At 46.6% G+C, this 22,937-nt stretch overlaps 2 protein-coding genes and 1 long non-coding RNA gene across 5 annotated transcripts in view; 1 reads left to right on the forward strand and 2 right to left on the reverse strand.

Annotated features, from left to right (window-relative positions):
- The first annotated feature begins 1,990 nt into the window (after window positions 1-1,990).
- On the forward strand, window positions 1,991-16,431 carry TRAFD1 (TRAF-type zinc finger domain containing 1). 2 transcript variants are annotated; one of them, XM_083750227.1, is made up of 13 exons: window positions 1,991-2,153; window positions 5,241-5,308; window positions 5,913-5,981; window positions 6,958-7,093; window positions 7,194-7,247; window positions 8,544-8,949; window positions 9,728-9,985; window positions 10,970-11,037; window positions 12,069-12,290; window positions 12,404-12,536; window positions 13,380-13,689; window positions 14,442-14,499; window positions 15,604-16,431. In XM_083750227.1, the coding sequence occupies exons 3-13, from the start codon at window positions 5,932-5,934 to the stop codon at window positions 15,649-15,651; spliced, it is 1,743 nt and encodes a 580-aa protein (XP_083606353.1). In that variant the 5' UTR covers window positions 1,991-2,153; window positions 5,241-5,308; window positions 5,913-5,931; the 3' UTR covers window positions 15,652-16,431. The 2 variants fall into 2 exon arrangements, with proteins under 2 accessions (XP_083606353.1, XP_083606352.1); XM_083750226.1 differs by having other exon boundaries at window positions 1,994-2,745.
- On the reverse strand, window positions 7,612-8,530 carry LOC310849752. The gene is made up of 2 exons (XR_014567056.1): window positions 8,382-8,530; window positions 7,612-8,007 (listed from the first exon to the last, which is right to left on the reverse strand). It is a non-coding gene; the product is annotated as an uncharacterized lncRNA (long non-coding RNA).
- Window positions 16,432-18,369: 1,938 nt separating the features above from the next.
- Window positions 18,370-22,937, reverse strand: part of HECTD4 (HECT domain E3 ubiquitin protein ligase 4) — a 113,622-nt gene continuing 109,054 nt past the window's right edge. For both annotated transcript variants that reach the window (XM_083750036.1, XM_083750035.1), the window contains exons 73-76: window positions 22,685-22,851; window positions 22,365-22,560; window positions 21,824-22,046; window positions 18,370-21,264 (exon numbers count right to left, since the gene is read on the reverse strand). In XM_083750036.1, the coding sequence (XP_083606162.1) occupies window positions 21,128-21,264; window positions 21,824-22,046; window positions 22,365-22,560; window positions 22,685-22,851 (723 nt within the window). In that variant the 3' untranslated portion in view covers window positions 18,370-21,127. The remainder of the gene's footprint in view (window positions 21,265-21,823; window positions 22,047-22,364; window positions 22,561-22,684; window positions 22,852-22,937) is intronic.

The raw sequence follows: 22,937 nt of genomic DNA on the forward strand, positions 1-22,937 counted from the left end.
CGCTTTCCCCTGGACTCTGTGGTTCAAAAGCAGAAAATAATTGTACTTGTTACTGTTAGCTTCATAGTTTCCATTTCTGGTACAGTTACCAGAACTGGTATAGTTCTTGTTTTTGCTTTCTATCTCATTCTTTAAGCTTTGCTTTCTATGGAATTCAAGTTGTAAAATAATAAAGTACAATATCAGCAATAAAAATGCTATTAAAATGTATACAGTACTGTACCTAGCACAGTCCATTACAATTTGTAGAAGGGATGTTCACCTGACGCCTTTGTTACATATCTTTGGGTGCCAGGCAAAAAACATTCCTTTTGCCCCAGGCCTTGGGCTAATTAAACAATCTATGGCCTTTTAAACTGTGGGAGGGTATTGCTTTGAAATAGAGGAAAACAATAGAATGGGAAAAACCAGACATCTGTTCAAGAAAATTGGAGATATGAAAGGAACATTTCGTACAAAGATTACCAAAGGACAAAAGTGGTAAGGATCGAACAGAAGCAGAGGACATCAAGAAGAGGTGACAAGAATACACAAAGGAATTATACCAGTAAGAGATGGATGTCTCGTACACCCCAGGAAGGTTGGTTGCTGACCTTGAGCCAGACATCCTGGAGAGTGAAGTCAGACAGGCCTTAGAAAGCACTGCTAATAACAAGGCCAGTGGAAGTGATGACATTCTAGCTGAACTATTAAAATTTTTTAAAAGATAATGCTGTTAAGGTGCTACACTCAATATGCCAGCAAGTTTGGAAAATCAGCAGTGGCCAGAGGATTGGAGAAGATCAGTCTACATCCCAATCCTAAAGAAGGGCAGTGCCAAAGAATACTCCAACTACCACACAATTGCACTCATTTCACGTGCTATCAAGGTTATGCTTAAAATTCTACAAGGCAGGCTTAAGCAGTATGTGGATCGAGAACTCCCAGAAGTGCAAGGTGGATTTCAAAGTGGCAGAGGAACCAGAGACCAGTCACGAAATTAAAAGACACATGCTTCTTGGAAGAAAAGCAATGACAAACCTAGACAGCATCTTAAAAAGCAGAGACATCACCTTGCTGACAAAGGTCCGTATAGTTAAAGTCATGGTTTTCCCAGTAGTGATGTCTGGAAGTGAGAGCTGGACCATAAAGAAGGCTGATCGCCGAAGAATTGATGCTTTTGAATTATGGTGCTGGAGGAAACTTTTGAGAGTCCCGTGGACTGCAAGAAGATCAAACCTATCCATTCTGAAGGAAATCAGGCCTGAGTGCTCACTGGAAGGACAGATCCTGAAGCTAAGGCTCCAATACTTTGGCCATCTCATGAGAAGAGAAGACTCCCTGGAAAAGACCCTGATGCTGGGAAAGATGGAGGGCACAAAGAGAAGGGGATGAGGTGGTTGGACAGTGTTCTCATGTTGAGCAACATGAGTTTGACCGAACTGTGGGAGGCAGTGGAAGACAGGAGTGCCTGGTGTGCTCTGGTCCATGGGGTCATAAACAGTCAGACACACACTAAATGACTAAACAACAACCAGAAGAACAACAACATTGTGCATTGTATTAAGAGAGGGGTATTGCCTCTGGTGGGGTACACATCCTGCTCCTTTTGGGGTAGTTTGTCCATTCTGAACTCAGCTCTCACCAGTAGAAGCTGTCAGCATGCTAGTGTTGCAGCAATAAATCTGCTAGCACATTTGCAAAGCTAAGCAGAGTCCAGTATGGTTTCCAATTGGAGGGGAAACAGCCTTTTGAGATTCCTGCATTGCAGGGGGTTGGACTAGATGACCCTTGGGTGCCTTCCAGGCCAGCTCTCTAATTCTGACTCTATGACAGCATCCACACCCTTGGAAACGGCTTCAACTGGCCTACTAAACCAAGTGACGCAGCTGATGTTTCACAAACCCTCAGTGAGTCAATTAGGGATTTTCCCTGCATGCGAAGACAGGCTGTGTCTTCTAAAAAAACCACATATTAGTCAGCCCAAACGAAAAGCCCGCAAGAGCCTTGTTTGGTCTGAGCAGACTGTTTGGTCCAGTCCAGCGCCCTGTTCTTGCAGCGGCCAATCAAGCGCCTGCCGGGAGCAGAACGGGAGTGGGAACGAGAAGAATAACCCGGTCAAGGGCAGAGGCAGCTGGAACCAGGAACAGGAGCAGATGCTTTCACTTCCCCAGGTAGGAAATCAAGGGGAAGAGGCGCAAACCATCTTCCCGACACGCGGCTTCTCCGCATTCTGCTCTGCTCGAAGAGTGCGATTTCCAAGCCTGCCTGCGAAAGGGCGCTGCTCCGCGGGGAGAGGCGGTATCTGCGCTCCAGCGCCTCGGGATTCCCCTCCGGGTTCCCCTCCCGCGACTCTCCCTGCCGCCGGCCAATCAGGACTCAGGGCGAGAGGAAAGGGGCACGGCGCGCGCTGTGACGTCACCCTGCCGAAGCCGAGAGCGGCGACTGAGGGTGGGGAGGGGGGAGGAGCAAAGCGAAGAAGAGCTGGGAGGCGGGACACCCGCTTCCCCGCTCCACGCGATTAAACGAGCACCCTTGGGGGCCAATCGGAAGAGCGGTAGGATGAAGCGGGTCCGTTTGGCAGGTCCGCCGGCCAATAAGAGCTCGGAGCAGGCCAACCGGCGAGGAGCCGCCGTCCAATTAGGATTCGGAGGGCGGGTTAGGAAGCGCTGAGGCGGCTTCGGGATCCTGCCTGCGTTTTGTGAGGGAAACGGGTTGAGGCGGAGAAGTGGAAGGAGCGGACGAAGCCCGTGAGGGAAGCATTTGGTGGGTATCTGCGTCCCTCCGGGGCTGGAAATGGAAATGTGGGGAGGGGCGCCGGTGCTTGTTCGGTTTTAGGACCCTCTTAATGCTCCGGTTGGGAGTCGCTTCAAACTCCCTGTCAGTTTTGTTCTCTAACGTTTTCACCGTAAGGGCGAAGGGCGGGCCATGCTATTGCTATTATACATATTCATATCATTTTAATAATATTTTTAATTGTGGGTTGTTGTTGTTTTTTTTTACTGCAACCCCATTATTTTGTTCTTTCCGCAAAGCTCTTTCCGTCAGGCGGTGTATAAACTTTATGCAATAATTTTAATATTCTGCATTGTCCTATGATTATTTTATTCTATTCATTTATTACATTAACATACCGTCCTTCATAGATATTAATATAAATTAATATACCGCCCTTCATTATTTGAGGACATCCCTCTGCCTCCCCTCCCCCCCAAAAAAACCCCCAACCATTTTTAATTTCCTTGGAGAAAAAGGCGGGTTATGAATACAATAGGTATCTGTAATCACCCTCATCCTCCTGACCCTTCTTTAGGGTCGCCCCCTTTGACCCTCGCAAGGTCTCTCTTCTTTTTCCTACTTAGTGCATGACAGCCCCTCTCTCTCTCTCCCTTGAAGGCCCAGAACAAGAGGCTGTTTATTGGAGCACCGGTTGGCAAAGCAACTGCGCATAGGAAAGCTACAAGCTCCGGCTAAAAAGCGGGTGGAGTCTTTGCTCCAGCCCCTAATAACCGGGGAGAGTGTTTTCGACCCATTACTACAACATAATAAAATTAAAAATATGACCTCTGTATGAGGAGGGAACGCTAGGCTATGATGGGGTTGCTTACCCGCCAGAGGCTGCTGAGTGCGCTGCTTGTCCCTAGGTAGGGATCTGGCCCCGGCTCGCCCTCTTCTTGGTTTGACACCCGTGTAGTGTTGCTTTTGTTTGTCTCAGTTATATTCCGCTCAGAGGCAGATATGGTTATGTTCTCTTTATGCTCGGAACAACCCCGTGGGGTAGGCTAGGTTGAGAGGAAGTGACTGATATAAGGCTCTTCTTGGCTGAGGCTGGGATTGTGTATGGGGACTCCTTTTTGGAGAAAAAAAAAAGAGTTGGGATGCACATGTTGGGAGTGGGGATGTCCACCCTACCCTGCTTTCAACTTGGGTGAGTCTAAGGTTGCCTTCCCCACCCCCAAACTAATCTAGAAGGGGCGATGGGGAGAAGCCCTTTTCTAGGGCAGGGGAGTTTTGATAACTACACTCTGTGTGTGATTTTTCTAAAAATTGTTTTCTGTTCCTCATATTTCTCCCCTCACCACACACAAATTGGGTGTGTATTCTTTGTTAATTTTATTTAAAAGCTTTATTTCTGTTAGGTACCTGTCGCTGAACAATCTTAGGCATGTTTACTAAGAAGGAAGTCCCATTGTATTCAGAGGGAGTTGCTCTCTAGTAAGCATGTGTAGGATTGGGGCATTAAACTGTGGAAGGCAGCATCCCATATGTTGTTAAAAGATAAGAAAAGGTTCTCCTGTAACTATATAGTATGTGCAAAGCACTCTTAACTGCTGTAAAGTGTTGCTGTAATGAAAAATATTAAGCGTTTATATAGCACTCAGTGTGTTGTACAACAAGGCAGTAGGCTAATAATATTATTATTATTACTACTGAAGGGACACGGGTGGCGCTGTGGGTAAAACCTCAGCGCCTAGGGCTTGCCGATCGCATGGTCGGCGGTTTGAATCCCCACGGCGGGATGAGCTCCCGTCTTTCGGTCCCAGCTCCTGCCCACCTAGCAGTTCGAAAGCACTCCTAAGTGCAAGTAGATAAATAGGTACCGCTTTATAGCGGGAAGGTAAACGGCGTTTCCGTGTGCTGCGCTGGTGCTGGCTCGCCAGAGCAGCTTCGTCACGCTGGCCACGTGACCCGGAAGTGTCTCCGGACAGCGCTGGCCCCCGGCCTCTTAAGTGAGATGGGCGCACAACCCTAGAGTCGGACACGACTGGCCCGTACGGGCAGGGGGTACCTTTACCTTTACCTATTACTACTACTACTACTACTACTACTACTACTTGCCACCAAAGAAACAAACATGATGCCCAGGTTTCTCACCTCCAACTCTTGTAAGTACAGGGTGGTGATGGTGCCAGATTTCTGCCCTGTGACAGCTAATGGCTAAACAGGAGATGATGTATTTGGGGAGGAAGTTGGGTCTGTGAGAGAGGGTTCACATTTGGTCATCCTCTCTGGCAGAAGAGCTGCATGGGGTGAATAATGCACACCTACCAAAGATCCTGAGCATATTTAGCCCTTGAGCACACATCCCCTCTCTTTTCACAATGGTTTGAAAGTAGGTATGGGGATTATGGTTCCTGGTTGAGGGTGGGTCTGTTGTAGTCTCCTAACTTAAAATATTTGCATTCCCAAGAATTTCTTTTAAAATGTACAGGAAAGTGTCACAAAAGTACATTTTACTTTTCCCTACCCTTTTCTTTTAGTCACTGAGGATCTGATCAGTTGCCTTCACTCGAGTTCTGTACTGCTCTTTTTAGTCAGCTCGTCTCAGGTAAGCTGCCTTAGGGTTTCCTTTCAAATTGGTGTATTTGGAAATGCATGCTACTTCTGGAAGCATCTTGTGCTTCACATTTCACAAAAGAGGACAGAGTGCCATATGACACAGTCTCCTCATCCTTCAGCATAAACACAAGGCTAGGCATGGAGAAGGAGACCTAGCTGAGGGGAAAGTGAGAGAATTCCTCATGCACCTCATAGAGTTCTAGAAGGTTCAGGGACAATGGTCCATGCAGGACTATGTTGAGTCTATGGAAAAGAACGATGGCTTTGTCAATGTTTGTGCTATTTCTAAAAAAAGAAATGTTGCTGCTTTCCTTCCAACTCTGTGTGAAAGCACAAATTGGCAAGCAGTGATGAGACTCACAGCTTGTCTGTGTTTCCTTTAAGCTCGTGGGCTTCAATGAGATGAAATTGGTTTGAGGGCAATTATGCTGTCAAAAGGGCTGTTTGACTGCTGCTTAAACTCTTGGGACAAGAGGGGATCCTGCTGATAAGCACTAGGGGAGCTCTCTATGAAAGGGATTCTGAGTAGGAAGGGAATGAGTAAGCATGCTTGGGAAACAAAAAGAGAGTGCCCTTTTTTCTCCCCTCCTTAGTTCCTTGAACAGCAGGGCGATGGCTGCCGTGGTGGAACAGGAAAGTGAAACCCAACTCTGCAACAATTGGTAAGAAAGGAAACTTGTTTGTTTCAATAACTGCCAACTCAGTAACTGTGTGTATGCAATTGGGTGTATGCAATTGGGTTGGCTGATTAGCTCTGTTCCAGAACCATTGCTCTAATTTATCATGTTTACTTTACTTGTATTAGTAAACAAAGCTAAGAACTTGGAAGTTGTCATCCTTGCTTAATATTTATTTGCAATTGGCATCCATTCACTGCTGCTAATGAACATGTGAAATGGAAAATTTTCAGCAGGAAAAATAATTTAAGAAATATTGTGTCCCAGTCTGGGGTCATTGTTTGTTTCTCCTCAACAAGCCACAATTGCTAGCCCATCTTAAGCAAATATTCATATTGGTTTATGGATTGTAGCTGGCTAGGGAGAAACAAATTGATCCCTGGTTTGGAAATAACAACAAATCGTGGCTTTCTTATTTTCATACTTGCACTAACTGGAGTGATTGTACAGTATACATACACATGCTGCTCCCTCATGGTAAACCACCAGAAGCCAGAAATCCTGGCTTATGGTTGTGTGAGTACTGATGCGGGCGGGGGCGGGGGCGGCGGAGAGACTGGTTATGGTGGACGATGGGATTAGTGCAGCTGACTCAGGAGCTGGTGTGTAATTGTGGCTTTTCTCTCCTTCACTCTCTGGAGATGTGAGCTTTGTCTCCTGAGAGAACATCCCTGCTGGTCCATGAAAGGGGGAATGAACTGAATAGTGCCCAAAAGACTGAACTGAGGACTGCAAAATCCCTTACTGCCATATGCTTGCTCTGGACTGTGGCTGCAGCTTCAGTGCCACGCAGATGGCAATATGAAGTAATACTGGTTGACCTTGCAGGGTTTGCTTGGGTTCACTTTCTTTTAAAAAATCATTTCTTTTGCACCTTCCTCACCCAGCAGCTCTACTCCAAATCAGTGTTCTAAACCGCAAGCCCCTGTTATCTTTTGCACCTTGCCTGTTTTGTTTCCAGCAAAAAAGACATTCCCTTGGCAAACTTCACCATCCATGAGATCCATTGCAGTCGAAACATAGGGGTATGTCATATCTGCAAGGAGTCTTTCCCAAAATCAGAAATGAGGAGTCACCTGGAGCTGGAGCACACACAGGTGACAAGCAGCCCCTTCCCCCCTTTATGCAACGGCTTCTCTCTGGTAGGCAGGTTTAGTCACATGCTGGTTTGTGTGTCTGTTTGTTTTTCAATCTCAGGTTGTCTGTAAGTGCAGCATGAAGATGGACAGTGGTCTTTTGCAGGAGCATGTGGTCAGTAAGCATATCATTGACTCGTCTTTACCTGATGATGCAGGGTGGGACTAACAAAAACTGCAAGGAGTGGATTATGTATGTGAGCCTTCAGGCTATTAAGATTTTTTTTTTTAGGGCACTTGCACATGGTTCTTTGTGGAGGGCAACAGTCACAAGCAGGGGAGCTTTTCGTAAACAGAAAGAGAGTTGGTGGCATAGTGCAGGACCCAGGCTCTTCCCTACAGAGGAGAGGGGCCCAGAGATGGGCTTCAGGGCTAGCTGCTGGTATAATGGAGCTTCTTATGTGCCTATTAAGGGCTGCTTCTCTGGGTTGGCATTTTTACCAGCCTGCACTATGGCCCCACCTAGTGCTTTTTTTCTAAAAAAAAATGTTTAGGGGTATTCTCATTTTGACTCAAGAAAATCACCATTTTATAGCTCCAATTGGGAAAAATAAATACAGTAAATGGACAAAAGTACAAAGATTCACAAAATGTTTAGGGGTATGTGTACCCCTGCATCCCCCCAGAAAAAAGCACTGGCCACATCTAACTCGATATTAAAAATCCATTTCTAAAACGGAGGTTGCAAAGCAGCCATGTGTTGTGGATTGTGTGACTACACTGGTGTGGCGCGCTACAGCCAAGGAGTGAGATTGCAGCTCGCTCTTGGGATTTATTTTGCCATGTGTTCACCCTAATGGTCACTGGCCCCTTGCAAGTCTGATTCAGTGCCCTTGATAAACTGATGCTGGTATTCACAACAGCAAATGCAGCTCCTTTAAAGGTAAAGGGACCCCTGACCATTAGGACCAGTCGTGACCGACTCTGGGGTTGCGGCGCTCATCTCGCTTTATTGGCTGAGGGAGCCGGCGTACAGCTTCTGGGTCATGTGGCCAGCATGACTAAGCCACTTCTAGCGAACCAGAGCAGTGCACGGAAACACCGTTTACCTTCCTGCTGGAGCAGTACCTATTTATCTACTTGCACTTTGACATGCTTTTGAACTGCTAGGTTGGCAGGAGCAGGGACCGAGCAACGGGAGCTCACCCCATTCGAACTGCTGACCTTCTGATCGGCAAGTCCTAGGCTCTGTGGTTTAACCCACAGCACCACCCACATCCCTTTTGCTCCTTTACACCATCCTTTACACCTTTACACCATCCTAATTGTGCAGGCGAGCTCCTCTTCAGGATGTTAAAACTCCATGCTTGTTCCTTCGACCTGTGCTGGCTGAGACTGATGGCCAGACAAATGCAAAGAGGTTGCTCAGACGACGACCTTATGCACAATTTCCTTGCTGTCTTAACCATAGGCTGCAGAGTGTCCCTTGCGCCCCGTGGCCTGCCAGCACTGTGATATCGAGCTTGCATTCAACAAACTCCAGGACCATGAGGACTACTGTGGCGCTCGAACTGAGCGATGTAGCAGGTGCAGCCGCAACATTCTGCTCCGAGATCTGAAGGAGCACCCTGAGGACTGCAAGAGGGAGGCGGAGGAAGCAAGAGTCAGCCAAGCCCGGCCCTGCTTGAACTCCGAACCAGTTTTGCATAGCGTTCAGACAGTCAGGAATGTCCTCCATCAAGACAACTCTGCACGATCCCTGCCAAGGTTGAGCCGGTTTCCTGAAAGTAGGCTTTATAACTGTCTCTCGGGTGACCAGCTGCCCAGTGAGCGCAACAGAAGGAACGTTGCTGTGTCGCAGCCGGATCAGGATCAAGGTAACGGCAGCAAATTATCACTTTTAAAAAGAATACTTGGCATTTTACAATGTGCCCCCTCCCTCCCTCACACATTAGTGTTCTTGAGTGCATTCTCGGTTAATTGAATCTAACCTTTTTGTGCCCCTCTTCCCAGTGGCAAAAACCCTTCCCAAGCTTTCATGCTGTGTCCTAAATGTTATCCTCTCTGGCTATGTTTACATGGGCAGCTGTGGATGGATCTTGGGACTGTTTAAATTCAACCAGCAGTCATTTTTATTACTTGCTGGAAGATCCTGCTGCTGTTTCCTGGCAGCTAGGAGGGAGAAAAGTTGGCCATGCTGGCAGTTCCGAGGTGTAATGACTTCAGCCCTCTGGGGCAGAGAGACTGTTGGGTAGCTTCATCATAGTTCAAGTACACATTCCAGCCAGGGATGACTCCAGGAGAGTGCAGAGGGGATGTGGTGTGTAGGGAGAATCCAGAGGATGAGCTAGGGAGGCTTGGAGGGCTGCATATGTCCCCCAGGCCTAAGGTGCCCCCCCCCCCCCGACTGGTGGCAGCACAATTGGTGTATTGCAGATGCTCAAATCACCTGTCTTCAGGGGGTATTGGCTCTCCTTTTCTGCCTTGCTTTTTTGAAATACAGTTTCCAGCAACCTTTTTGCATGTTCTGCAAAATGTAAGCCCATCTTTGGGTATGTTGTGCTGATCTTCTTTTTACAAATGGAAGGTCAGACAACGATCATGATAGTGGTCTGCCTTTGTTTCTAACATTTGGTTATATTTTGTCCCATGAAGTCCACTTGGAAAAGCTGACAGCCCCCATGCCTTTCGGTGGAGAGCCAGATTGCAACCTGGATTACCTGCTGGCTCTTAGCTTGCAGCAGGAAAACAGCTCTCATGAGCACAGTGGCACACAGATCCGGAGGGATCTCTGGAAAAATATCTGCCCCGCCAGAGCTAAAGCAGCCGAGGACTTTGTTGACGCAGATGACCCCGATATCTTCGCTCAGGGTTTGCTGGCACCTGCTAATAATGCTTTAAACAGGCCCAAAGGTAAGTAAACATTTGCTGTTGCTCAGAGTCATTGGTTGAGATGCTGTGATGTCATGAAATGGTTGCAGGCCAAACCATTAGGAGAATGTTGTAAAGGCTTTGGCTTCTGTGAGGGGTGCTGCCAGGGTTGGAAGGGGAGGACCCGAGGGCAGGAGGGTATCTCTGTTCTCAGAAGGGACAGGCGAGATTGCCTGTGTTTCGTTGGCATAATTTTGTCTTTTAGTGCTGCTTGTAATATATATTTTTATGTAACATTCCCCCCCAAAAAGTATTTGTTGTCTGCTGATGTGGTTGTAAACTGCTCTCAGACTTGTCTTGAAAAATGGCATGCCTGCCTGCATGCTTATTTATTTATTTATTTATTTATTTATTATTTAAAAATGGATTTTGTAGAGGTGCTGGTAGGACTTAAGATTTTTTTTTTTACCAACTTGCCCAATCTTAAGCATTGTGGAAATTACTGTGTGAGAAATCTCTTGATTTCTGCACAGATAATGAAAATAGGGCCTTAAGTAATGGGGGGTGGGGGGTGGAGGGTGGAATGAGTGGAGAAGTACTGAGAATCACTTTTTTTCTGGAATGAGATGGAACTTCTTGACCTTGAGCAGAGGGAGCTTGAGTTTGTCAAAGGCTCTTGTGAAATCCCCCAACCTGAAGAATGCTCTAAGCATTCTGATCCTTCCTTCTTTTTTACTGAAGTGCCCTGAAGTAAACTTTTTGCACCAGAGGGTTAATTTACTAATGTAGCTAAATATTTGGACTTTAGCTCTGTAGAGCTGGGCTGAGGTCTATTCTTGGCTGACTCAAGGTAACTCATTATCAGCCCGTGGGCTTTATAAAATGGGAGGAACAGTCACCTGCCTCCTCGGTTGTTTGACAGAGGTTGTGTTTGTACAGTGCCTTGCATATGAGTGTGACTGATAGAAATTCCAAAGAGGTGGCAGCTAGATGAGTTAGGTAACCTTGTCCTTCCTTGCTTTGCAGCTGAAACACTGCTGCCTTGTGAGTTTTGTGAGAAGCTGTTCCCTGAGGAAGATCTAATCCTTCATCAGGTTTTGTATATATCACATATTTTTTTCATGCTGTTAGAAGGGTGAAATTGGCAGATATGCAGATGGGGCAGGTGGTCCTTTCTTATGGCTTCCCCAGTGCACTGAAGGCAAAATTAGGTAGTTCATGACAACTGGGCCAAAGCTATAGCTGTCATCTACTATCTGGTTTGGAAAGAGGTTTGTCTATCTGTTCCCCTTGTGTTCAGGTGCCTCTTGTGATAGCATTGGTGCAAAGGTTCACGAGATGGAGGAGCCAGTTTTTGTCTTGTGTTTGGATACTGTTGGACACCATTTTAAATCCAGTTGGTGGACTGAACTCCAAGCTGCCCTGATTTGAACAACTCTGAAGATACTCTTGCCCATTTTGGCACGATGGTTCCTGAGCTTGAGGACCAGATTTTGGTCTATGTTTGGATACCAACAGTTGTCCACCAAGGGTACAGTTTTCTGGCTGCAGGGAACATACTGGCAAAGTAGCACCCAGCAGGATTAAACCTTCTTACAGTGGGTTTGGGGAAGAGATGCAGTCTCTCCTTCCTCCGCTCAACCATATAGGGTTGAAAATGTTGGCAACAATATCGCAAGAGGCGTCCTAACACATGGAGAACAGTCATACAAACCTCTTTTCAAAATATAAAGTACTGTATTATAATGACTGTGTTTTTAGTTGTCAACTGAAGTGTCTGAATTATCATTTTCAGAGACACTGTCATGAAACAAATCTGAGATTTTCAAAAAAGCATTCTGCGAGGCTTTCTCCCCAAATTATCTAGATTAGTAGATGATGATGCAAAATTGAAACACCAAACTCTTGTTATGATTGGAAGCAAAAGGGGTGTGTATAATCTCATCTTTAAAAGCAGGTATTTCTGATAGTAACTGAAAAGCAGTGTCTGTTCCTGGGAGTCACCTGTCCTGTTATAGCTTTGCTGGCTGTGTCTGATACGCTTGCTTGCCTTGTGTTGTGGGGATCTCTAGAAGAAGGAAACTAATGTAAGTCCCCCCCCCCCCTTCCATTTTCTATATAACAGACTGGCTGCAGTCCTGTCAGCGCTTTGGCATCCTTCAGCAAGAGAAGCTCTTTTGTCCCTCAGGCTGAGCGTCTTCAGGATCTCTGGGAACAGCTGCAGAGCAGTCAGTCTGCTGGCAGCAGGGAAACCGTTCCTCTGCAGCACGACTCCTCCAGCAGCCTCATGCTCCCTTGTGAATTCTGTGGCGTCCAGCTGGAAGAAGAGATCCTCTTCCACCACCAGGTACAGAGAGCTTGCCTTGAGTTTGTCCCTTGTGGTCGGTGCGCTGCAGGCAAGCCAACTCACTCCTCCTTTGGGAAGGGCCCCCAAATAACTGGCTTGGTTTATTGATCCAGGACCAGTGTGACCTGCGCCCAGCCACTGCCCCCTCAATAGGAAGAGCCCCATCACAGCAAAGGACTCCGGCTGTGGATAACTTGGAGAGAACAAGCTTGCCAGATCTGCCTAGAAGACGGATCCGGCATCAAGGTATTGTCATTGGCAAGCCAAGCAGGTTCTCAGGTTAAGAGCTCAGGAGAGCAGAGGAGGAGATCCTGCTTTGCTGCCCACAGTAGCACAGTTTTGGAAATGGGGGATGATCCGACTCGTGTTTGCCAAAGGGCTTGCCAAAGGGCATCTCTGCACCTCATTTGCAGAGACTTGCCATTTCATTGCATTGCGGTAGAGTAATATGTAGGATTGTTTCCATTCCTGCTTATTGTGGCGCTTGGTGTATCTCTATACTTGCAGCCAAGGGACATGCAACCCTTTGGATTAAAGCCCAGAGGATTAAATTTTCAAGGAGTTGATCTTGTATAGCGTGGCAGCACCTGCGCTTTGGAACATCCTGCCTAATTGATATTAGGCAGGTGCCCTCACCGTATTGTTTTGGATGCCTGCTAAAAGCATTTATTTGAGCAAGTCTACCCAAACATATGATTTTGTTACGTAGATTTGTTTTAAAAGTTTTACTGATTTTTAAAATCTGTTTTAATTTATTGTTTTGTGTAAGTTTTTCAAAAGCTTTGTGGATTTTAGCTCTGTTTTTATCTACAGTTTGTTTTTGTTTTTAATTACGCACCACCTAGATGACTCTTCAATTAAGTGCTTTATAATTCTTTCTAAATAAAATTCTGAGTGGCTGGACAGTATTGCTGTTCATCCTCTTCGAAGGTGAACTGTTTGTTGGCTGTCGTGCCTGGGGCAGTTTTAACATCAACCAGCCTGTGCAGTTAGTTCAGGTCATCTCTTGGGGCCAGATCCAGCCTGCTCCATATCTCTGGCCATTTCTCTCCAGCGCAGTTCCTCACTTTTCTTTGTTTCCTGCTTCAGGGGAAATCTCACCTCAGTACCTTGAGGAGTTCAGGCAGCAGAAGCCTCCCCACCCCATCAGAGGGAATCCCTCCCGCAACAACTTGGTGGCTGCCAGACACATTCAGCAGGCCCCTCCCAACAACACAAGAGACGGCAATCTTGGGCCTTCAGAACGAGGCAAACCCAAGGAGCTGGGTATTGGTGGTGGTCGTGGAAGAGTGCTGGGTGACCATGCAGCTGCCCCCCTCCCCACCAGGCGCTGTCCCTTCACTGTCTCTCCTAGTGGCTATGTGCCCAGCTTCCCTGTCACAGTTCCAGCTCGGCCCAGGTAGATGCTGGTTGCTTGAGGAAGGGGCTGTTTATCTTGTTATCAAGCTACAAATCTGTTTCTTGCCTGTAGGTGAATGGCAGAACCAAATTCTCTATAGTACAGAACTTCCTGGTGTGAATCTCCTCCCATTGGCAGGACCATGTGGATGTGGTGGTGTTTGAGTCCTTCCTGTTCCTCACTAACTGGTCTTGAGGGGAGCTGTGCTCTAACCTCTGTGCAGCATCCTGGGCTTCCTCTGAAAATACTTTGTGGGGGCTTTTGCTCAGGTGGTTTTTGACTGGAGGCAGTAGCAGCTCCTCTGTGATCTCTTGAAGAGGATGCTGGTTCTTATTAAAGACGCCTACTCAGAAGTAAGCCCTGCTGAATTAAATGGGGCTTACTCCTCGGTAACTGGGGTTAGGCTTGTAGCCTAAAAAGGGGGGGGGGTCCCACCGAGTTCAGTGGCCCGTATTCCCAGTCATTTGTACACAGGTTTGCAAACCAGTAGCGTGCGCCTAGCGACGCCTACTCTGCACTTCATTGATGTGCTGCTCTTGACCATTAATTCAAGGACTGTTTGGTAGATTTGTAGTTTTGCTTTGTTACAAAATCCTAAAACAAATCTTGAACTACTCTGGGAGGGTTGAGTCTTGAAAGTCATGTTAGAAACCTTTTAATAAAGTTGCTTACTATGTTGAAGTGTAGGAAGATTTAGATTCCAATGGCAAATGTTGCCTTACCTCTTTCTCTCTCCCCTCTTGCTCCCACAGCTTGAGAAGAGAAGGTGTCAGGAGTCCCGCTAGCCCTTCCCATTACAACAACGCCAAGGTAAGAACTGTGGCGGGCTTCAGTTCTCTCTTCAGGCTCATGGTTCTCTGCGAGTTCAAATAATCAAAACTCCTGCGCTGACGCACATACATTTTTAGGGCTGTCACCCCAACCCCAATTAAATCATAGGTTGCATTCCTAAGGTGGAAGCAAAAACCAGAGGTACTTCAACTGCCTCATCCCAAAGGCCCCTGTTGGCCTCTCATCAACAGGGCAGAAAATTGTTGCCATTTCCCTCCCATTGATAATTATGGGAGGGAAATCAGAGGGAGAGATGGAGGCCGGCTCCTGAGCGGCTCTAAATCTCTGCCAGGGTTGGGAGTGTGTTGGGCTATTGAGTTAGCTTTGGATCCAAGCTCTTCCCTAGTTGTCCTTCTCCTTGGTCCTGTCTGCATCAGTTCTGAGACCAGTTGGCAGAGTTAGGGGTTTCTATAGGGGCTGAGAGGAGAGATTCAACATCAGTGAAGAAGACCCAACATATCCTAGTTGCAGTCCTAGTTGATCAAATTTAGTTAAAATCAATTGTTTGTTTCTACATAAATGCACATACAAGTAGGGCAGGAAAAAAGCACACTTCGTTTCAGATGTTATATTTTTGAATGCTGTGTGCCATTTTAGAGGCATTCCTTGCTGTGTGAATGTGAAGAGTGCCTCTCTTAAGCAAAAAGGAATGAAAGCGCCCTTTTAGTGTGTTAAAGCTTTTTCTATCAAAGTCTGCAGCCACATATTCTGCCTCTGAAGTCTTGAAGGGGGCACTGAAGCTATCTATCTTGTCTTTCAATCATCTGGCTTCTGTGCTCATTCCAACACTGGACCCATGCACTCATTCATACCTTTGCAACTATGAGGTTCAATAGTTTGCTCATTTTTAAAATGCAAGTTGAGATCTGTGCCATTGTACCTTACTTTCTGTATGATTTTTCTGGACTCATAGAACCAGGACATGGCTGTGCATATGCTTTGAAGTTTGAGCTGTAGTTCTGGCAAGACAATGCACAGAACTTCTGAATGGGGAGGAAAATTCTAGTTGATTGCAGATTGCTCTGTCTCCTCCTTGCTGCCCAGATACTGCACTCCTTCAATTCCTGCCATTCTGTTTCGCAGGTGAAACCGTGGCAAGCTGAATCGGACTACCCGGACAAAGAGCAATAGGGAAAGGGCCTTCCCAGAGCAAGTGGGGGGGGGTTTGCCTTTGCTTCTGTTCCCTCATAAGGTCTGGCTGCAGTAGGGCTGGTTTCAGTGTGACACTGATTTAGCAGCGGGGTGGGGGTGGGGGAGAGGGATAGGGAGGTGGGAGCTGCAGGCCAGAGAAGTGGTGGCAGGAACCCTTCTCTCCTGATTTAGGGCTGCTTTTTAAAAACGTGCAATGTCCTTGTGCTCTGAGGTAAGGGCCAGGGTGTGTGTCTGTAGGGGGGCGGGTCAGATTCAAATGTGTCCTATAGTCAAAACAACTGAGCTGAGAGTCTCGTAGAAGTTCTGCTTAAAATGCTCAGCCTTGAGGCGTTGTCCGTGTGCAGCGCCGTTAATGACACATGGGATTGTGTGTTTTAGACTTGTGGCTGGCCTAGCAGCTACCAGGCAAAGCCTTGTGAAGGAATCCTTGGTTGGTTGCTGCTTTGGCTTAAGCTCAACTTATTGGGCTTCTTAACCTGTACTTTTGGTGCTTTAACTGCACTTGGCAATCTACTTCCCCAGTCAGGAGTGTGTAACCAAATGGGAGGAAGAAGAAACACAGGGAAAAGCCATAACATTTCATTATTCTGCCACTGTGTGTGTGTATATAGCCTATCTTTAATACCAGAAGTGCCCAGTTTCATTTCTGTAAAAACAACAACAAAAACAAGACAGGCTTCTGTTCTTTCTCTTTATGCTGATTATTCTGCTATACTGGAGACTGTCTCAAATTTCTTGTAATAAACTTTGTATCTCGTCGTTCTTGCGTCCTGTGCGGTAGCAGAGTTTTTGTCATCCTCCACCTGTTTTAACTCTGCTTCAAAATTTACTGTATAGATTGAGATTTGAACTCAAAACCAATTCCCCCCCCCCCAAAGTACCATTTTGTTAGATGACACATATGAAAATATAAACCAGAGGAGCAGTTTCTCAAACTGCAGCAGTCCCTGCTGTGTCCTCATGTAACCCACTGCTCCATCACTTGCCCTCCAAAGGGGTGTATGGTCTCTGCCCGAGTTACTTTATTTAACAAGCTCCCTTGAAATGATGGACTGGGCTCCTTACCATTGTGCACTTGAAAATTCGGAAGTTTGGGAAGCGAAAATCACCACTGCTCTCTTTACAGTAATCCCACAACTTATGCACATCTAACTTGTGAGCATTCAGATTTACACACTTGGCGAAAAAATTAAAAAGTGGGTGGGTGTCGGGGGGGGGGACAACTGCCTCTCCCCCTGCATATACATCCAGCCACATTGCAGGAGGGGTTGTGCTGGGTGCTGCTGTGCCAGGGCTACTTGTGCTCACTTCTCCTGTGCTATAATAATAATAATTTACAGTGGTACCTCGGGTTAAGAACTTAATTTGTTCTGGAGGTCTGTTCTTAACCTGAAGCAGCACTTTAGCTAATGGGGCCTCCTGCTGCTGCCGTTGCGCCGCTGGAGCACGATTTCTGTTCTCATCCTGAAGCAAAGTTCTTAACCCGAGGTACTATTTCTGGGTTAGTGGAGTCTGTAACCTAAAGCGTCTCGGGTTAAGAACTTTGCTTCAGGATGAGAACAGAAATCGTGCTCCGGCGGCACAGCAGCAGCAGCAGGAGGCCCCAGTAGCTAAAGTGGTGCTTCAGGTTAAGAACAATTTCAGGTTAAGATCAGACCTCCAGAACCAATTAAGTTCTTAACCTGAGGTGCCACTGTATTAAATACAATAGTCTACTTTTGTCCCCCAATAGACCAGAGCTCAGTGGTGGTTAGGCCCCTGCCATCACCTCCCACACCACAGCTGCTGCCGCCTCTACTGCATTATGGGAAGTAGCGACCTGAACCACATGCACCTCACTTGCAGAAGTCAGTTTGGGGAGGTGGTGGCATCAGCAGGTTCAAGCTGCCATGTTGTTTCAAAATGGTGTCCAAACAGAGCCCCAAACTCACTCCTTGATCTTGGTAAAAAACAACAACAAACCACACAAAATAGGGCAATGATATTCCTACGTTGCAGGGGGGTTGGGCTAGATGACCCTCCGAATCCCTTCTGATCCTACAATTCTATGAGAACTGCCAAAATCCCCTCATCTACAGAGCCCTGGCTGTGAGATAGTGGAGGATGCAAAAAGGATGGTAGAAAAACAGAAGAGCTGCTCCTGCTAGCACTGAAGGCTATAATAGCTCTGCTCACTGCTTAGACTGCTCTATTAATGCAGCTAAAGATCACCCTGAACTCCCTCTGGAAGAACTCAGTGGGTACATGAAAAGTCTAGTAACAGAATTCAAAGTATGACAGAGCCTTGGCAGTAGTTAGTTACAGATCTTTGCACACTCTGTAATTATTTTCAGTAGCCAAATGACAAAAGGCAGCCCAGCTCAAGTCTCCGCTCTCAGCAACTAGCTTGCCATTTTGGCACATATTATGTGTTGCAAAGGGCTTCAAGGTGGATTTGGCAAATGCCCGGCCTCTCCTTTCTTGACTTCATAGGGACTGGTCCAGTTAAGTTTGTACAGATACATAAACAGTTATCACAATCAACAATGCTGCTTTGAAAGCCTGCACAAAAGAACTGGGTGGGAAGTTTGTTGTTGTGCCCCTTGAGGCATTCTGGTTCTAGTGATTCCTAGTGCCTGGTGAAAGTCAGCGGAAGCCTGTGTCACACAAACATGCTCCAGGCCCAGCTGATCAAATATAAAGCAGCTTTAAGGACACTTCCACCAAAAGTAAGCATTTATTAAATACAAGAAAAGCCAAAGAGACTTCTGAAAAACAAGTGGCAACTAACCTTGCAATGTTATTTCCAGGGACAAAGCACTGTGGTGGGTTTACGGAGGAAAGCTAAGGTTGTATCTGATATAGTTGAGAAGGGACAACAGTTCTAAGGGGAGACCTTCGCAGTAGAATCGAGGTGTGGAAAGCAGAGAATAAATTAACAAAAAAAAAAAAGGCAAACAAAACACACTTGTCAGCTTGGTAGCTCATCTCCCTTGGGCAGAAGGAGGAACTTGGGAGCCCCTTCTGCACAAGAGGAATGGCATCCCTTGGCTCACTTTTCCCTTTTGTACAAAATATTTACACGTTTGCTGTAATTAAATACAAATTAAAAACTACAGTGCTTTAAACCCATCTCCAAATGAGCCAGAGATCAGGCAGCCTGCAATTCGTCATCTCAAGTAGTTTTAACTTTCCGTAGGTGAATGCAGCTTGGAGGTCACAGGGTTGCTGTTTCCAGGCAAAAGATTAAGGAGCAGACAAGTAGTAAGAGTTCCCTTTTAGCCTGGATATTTCATACCTGACCAAGAGCACTTAAAACAGGTTAACAGTGTGTAATAAATAGCAAAACAGATGCCTCAACATAAGCTTAAATGCCTCAACATCCATATTCTCTGCTGTTGTTAGGACAGCTTTACATTCGGAATGAATATTCAAGTTAAAAATAAAAAGTCACAACCCAGAGTATTTAGTGAGAGACACTCTTACTGCAGACTATATAGTCAATGTTCGTACAGTGAACAAGAACCAATTTGATGGGTTCAGGAAGTCCAGGGCAGATTTCTTTGCCACTTGCTCCGTCTTAGCAGCACCCTTTAACTTGTCCCTACCTGCTCTTCCAAAATAGGAATCCACAACGCAGATGAAGGGCTTAAGATTTGGATACAAAATGTTCCCAAACAGAAACTCCATTTATGCCGGGCAGGGTGTAAACACCATGGAGGACATTTTGTTTTGTTAAATGCAACCATAAATAGTTGGAATAAATATACATCAAGTCACTTTACAGCACACATGCTTCTGGGCCGAGGGGTGGAGACTCCCAACGTCCCTACATCCTCGAGGAGGAAGCAGCAGGAACGGCAGCAGCAACAGCTTCCTCATATTCACAGCTGGCAACAGAAAGGCCTGTGAGGTATTTGACTGAGCGAGAAGTTCCCTTAAGAGAAAGCTGGGCAATTCCAAAACAAAACAAAACCAGCCAGATTTTGGTGAAGCTCAGCCCAGCATGTCCTTCATGCGACACTTGTTTTTCATCTGAACGCATTGTGCCCACTTTGGCCAGAAAATGGGCAAGGCTCAAGAGCTGAAAGTGATACCTAAACAGGTGTAAGTTCTTCTCTGACAATGGAAGTTGGAAGCCAATATCTAGCTCTAAAAACAGTCACACACTTCCTTTCACACTCTTTCCCGAGCTCCTTCCACACACCATGCAGCCCAAATAATTACCAGTATTCACAGTTATATACAGTAAATACAGCTGTTCCGTTGCTACAGGCAAGCAAAACTATTCTGACTCTTGTCTCCCGCCAGGCCCTAGCTTACAGCTTGCAAAACTGGGCGAGGCTTTCGCAGGCCAAAAAAACAAGATTTAGAACCAAGTACTGGCACTTAAAACTCCTACATAGCACTGCATCTTGGGTTTGAAGGCAACCCGGAAATGGATCACTCCAGCAACACTACCTTCTTCAGGACCCACAACACTTCATATTAGTAAAGGGGGCGGGGAAATGTGTCTGCTTGATGGGTCTTGAGGCAGGGTGCACCTTGCAACAGGCCCATTCCACCCAGCTCCGCTCTTGTGTAGCTCCCTTTGTGTAGGAACCCCGTGGAAAGCCCAATGAAGCAAAAAAGAAAACCACAAAACAGCAAGACAGAGCGGATCGTGCCTGTAGCTTTCCCAAAAAAGAGTAAAACGTTACCGCGGAAGTCAGACGCTTTTCATCTCCCCTACTTTCTGGATGCAACATTTTAGTAGTAATAATTTCCGAGTGATCATTTCTGAGTACAAAAACGTCGCAGTGTGTCCACCGGCTTTGCTAACTGTAGAAAGCCAAGAGGCAGGGCCGGTGGATTTTAGCCACTGAACCATGTCTCTGTGTGTGCAAAAGAGTAATTCATACTTGTAGTGTGATGGAACCCAGAAACTTGTTTCTACAGAGCCTCTCTTTAATGAAACGTGTGAATTGACAAGATCCTTGCCACCAAAGCCTGGAGGTGTGGAATGCTGTGAAGTGGCCACCCGCATACCTGGCAGGAAGGGAAAATTTTCAGTCATTGCCCCAGTGAGGATTCTGTTATGTGTCAATGGCTTCTGTGTGGCAGCCGCTCCATTTTTGCACTCAGAAATGATTGCGGGGAGCACTCGGCGTTGAAAGCTTCATTAACTTCCCATTCAGTGATTAGCACTCTTCTAATTATGAAAAAAAGGTAAGGATCTCAAGGTTTGTGAACATCAGTCTGTGTACTAAACTTACCCTAGAAATATTTCACAAACAAGACAACCCATCCACCACAAAAGCCTACAAGTATGAAATGGAAGCCTCCCTGCAAGTGCCATTGCAGAGGCAAAGGTTTGGAGGAAAGAATCAGCCTTCAACTCTCGCCTTGTCGCCGTTCGGTGTCAATTTTCAGCTGGGCAGGAGCCTCTTCCAAGGACTTCTGCAGAGACGCCCGTTGCCTAAAGATGTGCAGCAGCTCAGCCGCTGAGAGGGTCTTCGCGGTAGTGGATGGCGTACCGGAGTTTATCCAGCATTATCTCCAGGGAGGAGTATTGAGGAAGTTTGATCATGAACATGCAGGTTTCAACACGAATGTAGCGCGAGTCTGGGGAACCTACAAAGAAACGCAGAAAAGAAGAGGCAGTTCAATCTGCTCCCATAGGCAAGAGCTTTTTTCATTCTTAGCAGCTCTTGGTACCTTTAAGACATTGATTCTAAACTCTGAAACCAGAAAACAAAGAGATCTGGAGGGAAACTAGGGCAAATATATGGCAACTCCCATATATAAATGATGCTTCAACAGCTGAGCTGGAGAAGAACTTTGTGTATTTGCTTTTTCTCGTCTTCCCTCCCTCTGCCCCTTTCTTCTCTTGCATTGTGTGTCTTGCCTTTCTGTCAATTTATATACCACTTTCCTGATGAAACATCAAGGAAGTTTACAAACACAGCAAAGCAAATCAATGCCCCCAAAAGTCAAGAAGAGTTTCACTCCCATTTGGTTCCGTTGCTTTGAAAGTCAAAGTGATGTCAGAAACATAATCTGATCTCATCGCAACATTTCGGGATGTTCGCTTGTCTGTCAACTTAGTCCTCAGCTTGGTGAGATTCGGTAAAAATACTCATTTCCCCAAAGGTGCAGACAAAGCTCTTTCAGAGCCCAGTGGCCCATTCACCTGCAGTGCCATCCGGAGGTGCAATTTTCATGGGGTACGGAGGGACATGCGCAGTGTCTGGTCCGCCATCTTTGCAGGGACAGGTGAAGGGGATGCGCTCCTGGTTGCAGGCAAATTTGATGAACTTGCAGAGCTCCTCCTGTGTGAACATCTCTAGTGCCCCCCAGAAAAACTCAATGTGCTGGTCGGTCTCCATCAGTCCCACTTGGTACATGGTATGTGCCTGCCCACCAAAAGAGACAAAGGGGGAGAGGGAGAACAGTTACGACCCAAGGGGGAGAAGTTCCTGAGGTCCCCAAACCTTATGGATCTTTCCCCCCACCAAGCTTTCGGGATGATTCTGGCTCATTCCCCCCCGCTGCTACTAGAATCATAGCACTGTATTGTTGGACTTGAGTCATGTTTTAAACTGGATCCGATATCTAATAAATAAAGGCTCCATGCTACCAGATTCTTCCAACCCTCTGGATGCAGCTACATGGTTTGCATAACCTTTGGCTGGTGAAGGTTCCACTCTGCAGCCTGGGAGGCAGCAACACACCTTGAGGAACTCCAGGTTGATGTAGGGGAGGCCGCAGGTCCTCAGCTCCATCTCCAGGGGAGTCAACATGGTCAGAAGTTGCAAAGGGATAATGGAGCCCAGGCCAGCCCTCACGGCCGTCGCACACTCTGGATTGTGCAGCTCGCGTAACCTCAGGTTCCGGATGGCTGTTGCATAGACGTCCTTGTTCTCCCACCTGAGGGGAAAGAGGCAGACGGTCAGGTCTCCGGGGTGAAACTCTCGCCACACTCCCATGATGCAGCCTCCCCCCCTACTGCCCACACGCAAATCCTTTCGTCCCAAAGACCCCTGCTACTCACACAACCGGGATGTGCCTGCCTCTGGTGCACAGTTCCACTTCTTCCCCCGTCATTGTCAGGTATGTGAACTTGCAGCTTGGTTTGTTGGGGCAGTCGGGACTCTCCATCGCAAGGTGCTGGGAAGCAATTTCAGCACACAGGGCCTCCAGCTCCGACTCGTCGTTCAGCTAGGACAACACCAATAATAATAATAATAATAATAATAATAATAATAATAATAATAATAATTTTTTATTTATACCCCGCCCTTCGC

This window comes from Podarcis gaigeae (assembly GCF_964106915.1).
Source record: "Podarcis gaigeae genome assembly, chromosome: 8".
Classification (NCBI taxonomy): Eukaryota; Metazoa; Chordata; class Lepidosauria; order Squamata; family Lacertidae; genus Podarcis; species Podarcis gaigeae.

Excerpts from the sequence above, each read along its gene's own strand:
- TRAFD1 (XM_083750227.1), top strand. The coding sequence starts at position 5,932 with ATGGCTGCCGTGGTGGAACAGGAAAGTGAAACCCAACTCTGCAACAAT. Across the intron at positions 9,986-10,969 it reads TGCTTTAAACAGGCCCAAAG|CTGAAACACTGCTGCCTTGT; the intron begins GTAAGTAAACAT and ends CTTGCTTTGCAG. Across the intron at positions 14,500-15,603 it reads CCCATTACAACAACGCCAAG|GTGAAACCGTGGCAAGCTGA; the intron begins GTAAGAACTGTG and ends TCTGTTTCGCAG.